General features: G+C 42.9%; 1 protein-coding gene across 1 annotated transcript; it reads left to right on the top strand.

Moving 5' to 3' along the window:
- Positions 1-2,514: 2,514 nt before the first annotated feature.
- Positions 2,515-8,529, top strand: sav1 (salvador family WW domain containing protein 1). The gene is made up of 5 exons (XM_030772495.1): positions 2,515-2,608; positions 3,237-3,740; positions 7,061-7,331; positions 7,694-7,849; positions 8,042-8,529. The coding sequence occupies exons 1-5, from the start codon at positions 2,515-2,517 to the stop codon at positions 8,256-8,258; spliced, it is 1,242 nt and encodes a 413-aa protein (XP_030628355.1). The 3' UTR covers positions 8,259-8,529.
- Positions 8,530-11,915: the final 3,386 nt, after the last annotated feature.

Here is an 11,915-nt window from a genome sequence, read left to right as displayed (position 1 = left end):
CCATATCCAAGTGTTTAAACGGTTCCTTTCCTTGTCTGTTATACTCTTGATTAATTGGATAGCTGAATGTTCACTTGGCGGTTTGACATGAAAGGTAGAATGTGCTGCTAACAGCTTATGAAAGTCAAGCATCCAGCTTTTTTAAAAGACTACACTCCATTTGTTAAAATGTGTTTTTAAGTGAAGGGAAAAGAACATGGTAAATGGAGGACACAGGGTACTGAGATTTGAGATTTTAAAATTGCGCTAAAGCACTGGACAAGAAAACATTCCCGAAGTCAAAGTGCACTTTATACTGTCCAGCTGAAGTGTTTTGGTGATGTGAAATGGATTCATCCATTTATAAGCTATCTCCATGATCATGATGGCAGAAAGAGCACTACAAGAAGCAATATGTATTCAACATTTTAAAACTTAAGTGCATTTTAGGATTGTAGTGTAATAGCTTCTGTTTTAGCATTTCAGAGAAAGAGCATGATTCATTTACACAGACTGTTCCTCATGAGTCACAAAATTAATGGTAAAAAGAAAGTGGAAAGACATTATTCCATACACAGTTTCACTTTTGTTTGTATGTGATGTGAATGAAGGGAAGCATTTTTACTGCCTCAAACATACTGGAACTAAACTACCTATGTGTCAATGCAAGCCCTTTGACATGCTGCCATAATCCTAGTGGTGCTTGACATAGGGACCAATGTGTGATCAATGTCAAAAAATATTTTTATATACAGGGGTCAGGCTTCAAACCAAAGATGTCCGTATTATCACCATTGTCCATGTTGGAAACACTACAATATAGATCATCTGAGAAAAGCATGACACTCCAGATACCAGACCATTCTGACCGTTCTGTTCATGTACTGTTTCTGAAATGAAAATAATTACCAGTTTGTGGCTTACTGTGACTGATGAAGAGTAAATAGTTTTAGTGAAGGGAATTTGTTGCATGGGTCCATTTTTTTGTGTTGTTATTCCAGTGTATATCTTGCATTTCAGTCCATGTACATTTAGTGGTATGCTCAAGAGGATGAATAAATGAAGAAGTACTTTTACAGGTCACACACACACTAGAGCAGTGAGCAGTGAAATGCAGCTTCTGCATTTAACCCATCCTATAATCCAGTGAGCACACACTCACACACTAGAAGCTAGGAGCAGTGAGCAGCCGCAGGCGCCCGGGGACCAACTCCAAGTCTTTTGTCAGTGCCTCAGTCAAGGTCAATGACAGGAGTATCAATCCTAGCATACGCGACGAGGGTGCTGTTTTTATTACAAGATGTGTACAGTATCAATTTAAAACTATTTTATAGCATATTTCAAGAATGTCTAGATCCAAATAAAAACTTGAATTGATGTTCATGTATACAAAGGCACTAGGTCTTCCATGTTCAAATAGATCTTGATAACAGCACTGTATTTAAACCTTTTTGTGATACATTAGGCTTGATCTCTTTACTACTTTATGATTGATGAAGACAGTGTGTTGACAGACGGCCCCATGAGAACCCTCCTCATCCTGAAGGTTCATTTTGCAGGGAGCAGGCATCTCGAATGTGGCTACTACATGGTATACGAGTTCGAGAGGCGAAGAACCTGTGGCACGGTTGACTGCTCTCGCAATGGTAAACTCGGTCAGCGCCTCCCCATCAGTACCATCTTAGGTGGAGAGTGCTGGATATAAACTGGTTCCTTCAGGGTAACATCTGCATTTGTTACAACTCGCTGTTGGCAGAATGAAACTGGGCTTTCAAGGCAATAAACTATTAGCTTGAAATATATGTTACACGGACGTTGGAGTAGGCTATCGAGTAAAATAAACCAGTGGAATAAAAGAAATTGTTAGTATATTTCCAATAATTCCAGTTATAGGATGTAGTAAAGTTTTCCTGTTCATGCGAAACGAGTTGGGTTTTTAAATTTGTCAGTTACTTCGATATTTTGTTTAGTCGCTAAACATAACTACTCTTCTGTTCATATTAGTATCTTCAGCTGGGGGCAAGAGGATAGTACCCTAGGGCAGGATATGTGCGTTGGATCTCCCACAACCCTTTGCGGAATGGAATGAAGTGCGGCGCTGGGAAGTTTGTGAAGTGGGATTGGTAATGACATGGGCAGGGTGCTACGGGCTGGTTGAAAGGGAGCGAGGCACTGGTTCTAGTGTAAGCCAAAAATGCAATAAGTATACTTTCCTAAAGAAACTGGATCATATTCACGGAAGAACTAACGTCTGCGTTGAAACGTCGTCATTTTAACAGGCAAACGAACATCGTCAAAACCGAGAACTGCATAGCAAGTTGTCTTTGTTTTGTTTATGATTAAACAGTGAGCTATCACTATGGATTAGCCAGTTAGCTAGGCTAGCTAGGTTAACTGCGTCGTAGGTGCGTCGGTTCTGGGAAGTTAAAATGAGCGTTCTCCGTATATTTCAGGACGTAAGCAAAAGTCGGGATAGTTTTCTGGAAATAATCAATAAGATTCCTTTGCTGCATTGATGTCTCCAACAACTGAGTTATGCTCTCAAGAAAGAAAAGTAAAAACGAAGCGTCGAAACCAGCCGAAGTACATGGGAAATATGTGAAGAAGGAGACATCCCCGCTCCTGAGAAGTAAGTGGCTATGAGGGTTAGCTTGGAAGTTTGTCCAAGCAGGCAAACTTTACATGAATTTAAAGCTTCTAGATTTTACTTGTTACAGTTCCTTTTAGTAAACATAAAAGCATCAGCGTTATAGTTTTGTATGCTTTCTTGGCAGAAGTAAATTAGTTTTGGCTAACTGAGCTGTTTTATATTTTTGCTAAGACTGAATGACACCTTTAAACTTAGTTCATCTTAGTTACACAGAAAGAAGTGCTCAGAGTTTCAGAATTTCTTAATTTAAGCCTTTTTTTAATCAAATGAAGTTCCTCTATAAGACTAAGGCTGCCTTAACAACGCAGAATTAATGATGAATGGTTAATGACTGGATTTAACCTTTCTTATCAGGTGACTGGGTTTGTCAACACTTTTCATAGATCAACATTATTTAGCGCATTATTTTAATTGTCAACCAGTAGCACAAGAAAGAAGGCTGAAATATTGGAACAAACTGAATTGTGCAGAATCTAAAGAAATGTGTGATTCAGAAGGTGGGCCCTTAGGAGTCCAGAGAAACTCCACTTGTAGATTAGTCTTAAACAGTCCCTGGATTTCAAACGCTCACTGGCTGTACTTCATGCTTCATTATCCCCCTTTTCAGATCTTATGCCCTCTTTCGTCCGACATGGTCCTACAATCCCCAGACGAACCGAGGTGTCCCTGCCTGAATCAGGACCCTCCTCTGCATATTCATCGGTGGGGCCCGGTGTGGAACCTACAGTGGTTGCGGCTGCTCGAAACAAGAGCTTCCTCCGGAACCAAGTCCCCCGGTCAGCCCACGAGGTGGCCCGCCGGGAGAGCCACCGGCTGTCGGCACCGCCGTACTTACCCCGCAGCCTAAGCGAGCTGCCACACGAGTATTCCGGCTCTTCGCAGTCCTTCCTCACCGACGTGGTTCCCCTAACAGAGAACGGAGATGCCGGACGCTACTATTACCCTCCTCAAGCTCCGGAGCCATACTACGACAACCAGCGCAGAGCCCGCCGAGTCCCTGAGCATTTCCACGATGACTACCGATACTATGAACAGCAGCACAGTGAACCAGGCTTTCAGAGGCTTCCACCTCAACCACAGACGCCTCAGCCTCGCAGCCGACCTGCAGCAGGTGAGTGTTGTAGCCAGGTATCTGGTTTTGAAGCAGTCCAGGTAATGATCTAGCTGAGATTCAGGAGTGGAGTGTGAAACAGAGCAAGGACATTGTCCTAAAGAGACTGTAAGCTCTTTGTAGTTGATGTACCAAAAGATCGCTCCCGCCAAAAATGATGATTGACTTCGGATAGTGAAATTGCTTCAATTATTTTGGAGGGAGGAAGAAACTTACTTTCATATTGAAGGGCAGCATCATTCTACTTTGCATTTGGTACGTGTGTGTGTGTGTGTGTGTGTGTGTATACACACATACACATACGAAATAGATATGATAATATACAGCAAGTTTTGGTAGCAATGCACTTTTTCACACAGTAGTCCCATGGTGCATGGCACAACACAGGCTACTGTTTGTCAGTTTTACCAACTAGAGCTCTGAAGTATCGAGTGCTACGAAACAGTATGTATTTTCTAGCAAGTAATATTTTGCAACCAACATAGTAACAATAGTGTGGTTTCGGTGTAATTACTGAGAACCTTACTGAGTCACAGCAGTGAGGCTCGTGTCCCGAGAACACATTCGCTCTCCCTGAGCTAGAGGCCACCTAATGATGCAGCTCAGGGAACGGAGAAGATGACGGAACTGGTAAACATCCGGGATTCTTGTGTAAGCCATTTTTTGGGTTTTGGACAGATTGTACTCCGTTCGTGATGGGTTTATGTCGTGGGATAGAGGGCTCCACTGTCCCCACCCAGCGTGAATAACTGACATGCCAAAACTCATCAGCTCGCCAGCTATTTTTAACCCCCGTCTAGCATATATTTACACACGCCCGTCCCTGAATGAAAACATACAATCACTTTACTCATTCATTCACTCAAAACTTGATCTCCCAACCTTAAATGTTAACGCGTGGCTTTGACTCAACGGTTTAGGTTTTCCCGTCGTGGCAGATCTGCGCGCGGCGTTTTGCAAAGTTTTCTTTCTTCGGGCGCTGCGAAGGCCTCGACTCAAATTGCGTTTGATATTGCGCAAACACGCGCGTACGCAGTTCAGCGTTGTGTTTCGTCACTTAATCGGAGAGCAGGGGGCACGGCAGTCAGAGTCCGTTGTGTTCCTCTGTAGTGTGTAAAATGCTGGTTTCTCTTGAGTGCTGAGAGAGTGATTTACTCCACTGGAGTGAGTTGACAGAGGACTAGCCGCAGCAGCTCAGAGTGTCTGAAATGGCACAGTGTCCTCCCCCCCCAAACACGGCGCATTCTTCAGCCACGCACACTTTCCACTGTTTATGTGCGCAGAGCTTGACATGCCAAACTTGCCTCTTTTTTTTTTTTTCTTTTTCTTTGTAGCTTTCCTGGCCCTGGTGATCTGTATTGAATGTAAACACTGTATCTGAATGGGTGTCTAATGTTGTCATAAATAGAAGCAAGACATATATTCAACCTGTGCCAAGTTATGGTCGTCTTAACTGTGCACAGAAAGAATGTGTGTTTGTTTATGTGACGTAATTGTTTGTTCTTGTAGGTTTTGTGCTTTTTAAAAATAATATTCCTTGTGATGAGCCACAGGGAACACGGCACTTCACAATCTCGTAATCTCTTTCTCTCTGCTCACCTTATGATATGTGTCGGCCTTGGTGTCTGTGTTGTTTACAGCAGATACAGGGCCCAGTGGTCCAGCAGCCAACCAGGAACTTGTTTGTCCCCAGATCTCATCCTTTGTTTGTATGTTTTTCAAGCTGAACAGGTACCATAAACTGTGATCAAACAAACCTATGTTGGAAGATGGCAATCAGGAAGTACCCAAATCAACATCATTGTCTCTTCCAGTAAACAATACCACTTAGGAATTATGCCTTTGTGAGCTCACAGCGTTTTAACAGGTCCAGAGTAAATACTGAAGCCTCTGTTTTTCACTAATGGCAAAAGTGTTAGAGAGACAGGTTTGGCATTGTGTGAGAGGAAGAAAAAAAAACAGCCCTTGGCACTTGCTGTCTTTTTTTTTTTTCTTCATTTTGTTAGGACTTTACTGCAAGCAGTTTGGTCTGAGGAGCTGGCGTCTGTACATATAAACATGTCTTTCTTTTTTAACCCAGAAAAAGATGCCTTGTTGGTTGAAATGCCTTGTTTATGTGTGTGTGTGTGTGTGTGAGAGAGAGTGAGAAAGAGACTGAATGACAGTGAGGCAATTGTGCCTCTAACCCTCTCAAGATTGTCTAAGAATAGACCCTGGTCAGCAAAGTTTCACCCTGTTAAGAAATAGTTTGCACACAATGAAAGGTTTGGAGTTTTTTCGGGGACTTCCATCACAGGAATTCTGGAATTATTTATGCTTGAAACTGTTAGGTTTGTATACCCTTTTGATATTTGGCATGGAAGAAGACAATATCTTTCTTTTCAGTGGAAGAAGTGGGAGAGAGAGAGAGAGAGATTCTCTGCTTTCAGTTATAATGGGAGAAAGGGAGAGAGAATGTTCCTCCTTTCTTTGGAGAGGAGGAGGAGGAGTAGAATGAGTATCTGTGGAACTCATACATTCCAGTCCTGCCTGCAGACACTGGCCCACAACACCAGTTCTCCTGTTAATCTCACTGGCGTGTAGAATTTATCAGCCTCCGAATGGACGTGTATATATGTGTGTTGTTCTTTTCTTGCCCTCGTCCTCGCCCCATGGTTGATTTCTCACAGCTGATTTTGGGAAGGTTTTTGTCTATGTGTAACAGTTTTGAAAGACGTGTTTTGCCAACCTGAGGTACAGATTAAACACATACAGAGACATGTAGATCTCAGGAAAAGAAACTGTTTTTTTCTTGAGGGTTTCTTGGATTCCACATTGGAGGGGTTGGGTTTGGTTAATCACGTCAATGACGTCAGTGTTGTGCCGGGTACAATATGATGATGACGACGATGATGATGATGATTCTCTGTAGTCCTGTGTGAATGAAAAGTTTTCATTCAAGTGTAGTGTGCTCTTGGCAGGCATCTGGAAATAGTCTGTGTATGTGTGTGCGTGTGTTCGAGAATGATGAGAACATTCCAGCTGAGGAATGGCAGCAGCATCCCCAACAGAGACACATGTTTCTCTCCAGGGATAATCACTCTATCCAAAAATAATCCAAAACAGTGTTCCTCACTCCATGAGACATTTGAAGTTCTCTCAGCTTTCTCTGTTTTCCTCCCTGTTTTACTTTTTCTTTCTCACCCTCATTCGTATACATCTGCCTTTCAAACTGTACCTTTCAAAGTAGGGTAACAGGCTGCCTAATGGACATTACCCTTTTATGTCTTCTTTGAGGTATAACCCATAATATAATGCTGTCTTTCACTGTGTGTGCGCAGGCATAGGCCGCATGCAAGCCAAGTCCCTGGGTAACCTGTCAAGTCCGAGCGGAGAGGACTTGCCCCTGCCTGCCGGCTGGACTGTGGACTGGACCATCCGCGGGAGGAAGTACTACATTGACCACAACACTAACACCACGCACTGGAGCCATCCTCTGGAACGCGAGGGACTCCCCCCTGGCTGGGAGAAAGTGGAGTCGGCTGAGTTTGGGGTCTACTACGTGGACCACATCAATAAACGAGCCCAGTACAGACACCCATGTGCTCCAAGGTAAAGAAAGAAAAAAAAAAAAACCTCACTAGGCCACACTGCTCACTCGTAGTTTGTGTTTTATGTGTTCTTAACTATCAGGGATGTTTTACAGGTTAAAGCAGAAAGTTGATCATTTGTTTGGGAGCATTCACATTGGGTTTAGAAAAGTTAAAATTTTCTATTCAAACACTTCGATGTATAAATATTTGAGGACTTCCCCTCAGCATTACAGATGTTCCCACTAGTGCTAGAGAACTCCTGTCTGGAGCAAGGCCAGCTTGAACTGGAATTAGACATCGCTTTACCGAACTGGGAGTTCTTTGAGTGATGTACGCCAATATGCATCATATCATAACGTCATATCTCCCTGTCATTATCAGTGTCCCCCGGTATGACCAACCACCACCCCTACCCCCACCAGTCACCTACCAGCCCCGCCCTTCGGACAGAAACCAGCCGGTACTGGTGCCAGCCAACCCATATCACACTGCAGAGATACCTGACTGGCTACAGGTGTACGCCCGGGCACCGCTCAAGTCAGTACCACACTCCCTGGTATCCTATTAGGGCCAATGCAGTCTGTCTTATGTGTCCTCTCCTTGTTTCCTCTACTTTTATCTATATCTAAAAATCACCTCTCTCAGTCCCTCTGCTAAAACTAACAGTTCTAAATAAAACATAATAATTTCTGACCTCAGATCAGTGATAAAGGGCCTTTTCTTCCGCAGGTATGACCACATTCTGAAGTGGGAGCTGTTTCAGCTGATGGATCTGGACACGTACCAGGGCATGCTGAAGCTGCTCTTCATGAAAGAGCTGGAGCGTATCGTCAAGTCGTACGAGGCTTACCGCCAGGCCCTGCTGACCGAGGTGGAAACGCGCAAGCAACGACAGCAGTGGTATGCACAGCAGCCGCCCAGCAAAAACTTCCCCTCCAACATATGAGCCCGCCACATCCCAACTGCACGCGTAAACCACACCTCCATCTAAAGCGGGTTCTTTTTCTTTCGCCTGATAACATGTCTCCACCCGCTTACCAAAAAAACGCCACTCGTGTCTTAGCAGCCTGATCCAAATATACAACAGCCAGCCATCGGGAATGCGACACAGCTCCTATGGACTGTCCCACAAGAGAACAGCAGAACAGGGCTCACGTGTTCCTTGTGTTAAAGAGAGGGACAGAGATGAAGAGATTGGTGTGCAGCTGTTGGCTCCTACAACCTCAATGCTAAGCTGGACTTGCTCTTACAGTAGAGCGCCCCCCCCCCCCCCCCCAAAAAAAGAAAAAAACAAAAACTCTTGGACTCTGGGTTTGAAAGATCGACTTTCTGCATACTGTCACTTGAAACGAAGAGGCCATATTATGAGGCTGGACTGGTGGGAGTGCTTTAGCTTTAAACGAGTCACATCTGGACTGCGTGTGCCTATTCTTTTTCTTTTATATGCAGACAGATACAGGCAGCTTCAATTCTCTTCATGTTTTTTTTTTTTATAATCCTTCTGGTTGTATGCTTTTTCTGCATTTATAGCCCTTCTCAAACGTATAAAAAAAAACAAAACAAAAACAACAAACTCTATATTGACACGATTTAACTGAGTATGCCATTTTTGTATGGACATAGCCCAAATATGACAATCTGTTATACCTTTTGTCCTGCATCAGCAGTGTGGACATTTTTGTTATGGAATATGTCTTTATTTTAAAGACCTTTTTGGCAAAAGCGTCATATTTGATGCAGTGTGGTTTGAGCACCTTCTGGCTCAAGGCATTATGAAATACCTTTTACTTTTTTTTTTTTCTTGTATAATGGAAAATATATAAAGCTACTGGAAACGTCTCCTACAGAATCACTATTATCTTTAATGTGACTCAGAATTCCTTAGCTTTTCCTAAGATCTCTGCAGTGGTTTGCAATGAGTGCAGTCTTTTTTATGAAAATGCCTTAGTGCAGTGAAAAGATCTGAGAGAAGCTGCAGCTATACACAGTCAGCTATAGAACATCTGTTGCTCAGCAATAGAGAGAGAGAGTGTGTGTGTGTGTGTAAGTGTGATGTCATTCTGGGACTGATCTGATCGTCTTTTGGTACAGCTACAAAACATCTGCTCAGTTATGATTTCAGTGCCTTTGTGAGTGTGTGTGTGTGTGTGTTTGTGTGTGTGTGTATGCTTCAATTGCTTTGACTGGACAGCCCAGCCTCTGCTGTGAAAATGACACTATGAACTCTTCATCCCCAAAACAGGTGAGCAAACTTTCAAGAGAATGTTTGCCTTTACATTCATTTCACTAATCATTCAGCGCAGGGGGAGAGCCTCCTTCAGACTGTCCCCATTAGGGTTTTCCTCTCTTGTCTGTCATCACACGACTTTAAATCACACACCCATGATTTCCTCAGTGCACACTCCTTTGTATTCAATACTCCAGAACTGCACTTTCATACGTATTACATTTTTGAAAGAAGAAGTCATCAATAAATTATTCCTGTCTGTTCCCTGAGGGTTTTGATGCTGATTGAATAACTGTGTGGAGGAGTACACTGCTTAGTGGTGGCATTTGGAGCAGGGCCTGGAATGGCAGTCTTTCTGATTACGGCCCTCTGTGACATACAGGGGAATACTTGCCCTAGTCCTGTTGTTATTTCCAAATGGTACAAATACGCCCCCCCACCCCCCCCCCCCCCCCCCCCCCCCCCGAGATATTTTTGACTAAGACCTTAAAGGAATCCAGCTGATTTTGGATTGACATGCACCTAATTTGTGCTATTTGAGAGCCAGATTCGCTTTTTTTTTTTTTGGAAAAACCCATCATCTAAAACATCTGAATGTGAATGGGCTGTATGAACTGTAGGTCAGTTCATGTCAGAGTATTGAGATGTGTCTATATAAACTTAGCACGTCCGTCTGTTCGGTGGGCCCCAGCCTAGTCTGGAGCCAGAATGACCTCGCGTTGACATCACAGAACGCTGCTAAAGTTTCAGCTCCACCGAGTTGCTGCGGTCAGAGACACTCATGCCAAGCCTAACGCTGGCCCTACCAAACAGTACAACTTTCACTACGGTAACGATCAGATTTCAACTAACTGTTTGTGTGCGGCCCATCTAAAGCTGTTCTGGGTGCAGTTGCTTAGCTCTGACATGGCATCTGTTGGACATTATCATGCCTGGGTTGAGTTGTAATGGTTTAATGCCCTTTGCGGCCTGACTTTCACATCAAGATTCTGCTGTGTATTGTGAAGTATTGACTGACTTTATATTTGCTTTGTTATATTTTTCATCATGAACATAAAGCAGATCAAGAGAGCAGATTTTTTTTTTCTGAATATAGTTTTACACATGGAATCCCTCCACACCTTGATATGATGGTTCTAGTCTGTGTCATGAACTTACCCTGAAGAGACTGATAAAAAGCAAATGATCTCTCATGTCTTGTGTGTAACAGTTTTGATAGATCAGCTTTTAAATGGATATTTAGTATTTCATTTACCACTGAAAGAGAATGACTTCAGAACTTTGGAACAGACTGAGTTTCTAGTCAGTCATACATCAGTCATAAACCATTTGCCAGAAATTACCCACTGTGATTTGACACTGTTGTCTGATAAAGCAATCAGTTATTTTAACATATAAATAGTGAGGCACATTTAGACACAGCACGCTACAGACTCCTGTGAACTAAATGCCTTTGCCAGACACACGGTCTTTAACGTATCCTGGGATCTCTTAACTTTATATTGAAATTCAGCATTAAAACATTGATAAATAAAAACATTGACAATTCTGGGTATAGTGGTATGATGGTATAATTTCAGACCATGGAAGACAATCCAGACAGAAGTAAAACTGCTGCTGCATTCTTGCCTTTGGTGAAATGCAAACATCATCATTACCTGCTTGGGTAAGTTAGACAAGAACACTGATCGTCGTTATTTTAAGGAAAATGCAAAACAAAAAACTGCATTAAGAGAAAAATAAAAACACAGTGCATTGTATTACACACCTTGTGATGCAAAAACTCTCCATTAACATTCTTGACGTTCATAGGACGTTCAACAAAATACAACCTACAAATAGACAAATCCACCAAGCCAACAGAACAAACAGAACAAGCATTCTCAATGATGCAAGCCAAGGGTGTACAGGCTTTGTAGACAGGGCCCTCAGTTACTATGCACTACTGCTGACAGCTACAGTGGAGTCAACCAGAGAGGTAAAGAAAGTAGGTTTTATTTTGTGATTCGATGAACAGATCTGAGTGGTGTTCTCCAGTAGAAGCTGAAGAGTTCCGGAAGGTTCTTGTGAACCTGCCATCAGTATAAATTTATGTGGACAAAGGGTTGAACAGCGTATTGACTTGTGTTTTTTTTGTATGACATGAGACAGTGTAATATGGTCAACAGTCGATCTCTAAAGTCCTACATCTATCGCCCTCCTGCCAGACTCTGTAAAGAACGCTGTGTAGTTTTGTGAGTTGTCTTTGCAGGTGTGAGTTCAGAGACAGGCGGTCTAGTCTGAATGTGAGCGGCGCTGCGTCTATGAACGCAGCGAACGTGCGCACACACACACACACACGCACAAAAAAAACTTTTGGTCTCTGCTTAACTGAAT

The sequence above is a fragment of the Chanos chanos genome, chromosome 4 (assembly GCF_902362185.1).
Source record: "Chanos chanos chromosome 4, fChaCha1.1, whole genome shotgun sequence".
Classification (NCBI taxonomy): domain Eukaryota; kingdom Metazoa; phylum Chordata; class Actinopteri; order Gonorynchiformes; family Chanidae; genus Chanos; species Chanos chanos.
The sequence above is the reverse complement of the archived record's forward strand: the minus strand, read 5'-3'. Positions and strand labels throughout refer to the sequence as shown.

Coding starts and splice junctions, on each gene's coding strand:
- sav1 (XM_030772495.1), top strand. CDS start 2,515: ATGCTCTCAAGAAAGAAAAGTAAAAACGAAGCGTCGAAACCAGCCGAA. Junction 7,332..7,693: donor AGACACCCATGTGCTCCAAG/GTAAAGAAAGAA, acceptor TGTCATTATCAG/TGTCCCCCGGTATGACCAAC. Junction 7,850..8,041: donor TACGCCCGGGCACCGCTCAA/GTCAGTACCACA, acceptor TTTCTTCCGCAG/GTATGACCACATTCTGAAGT.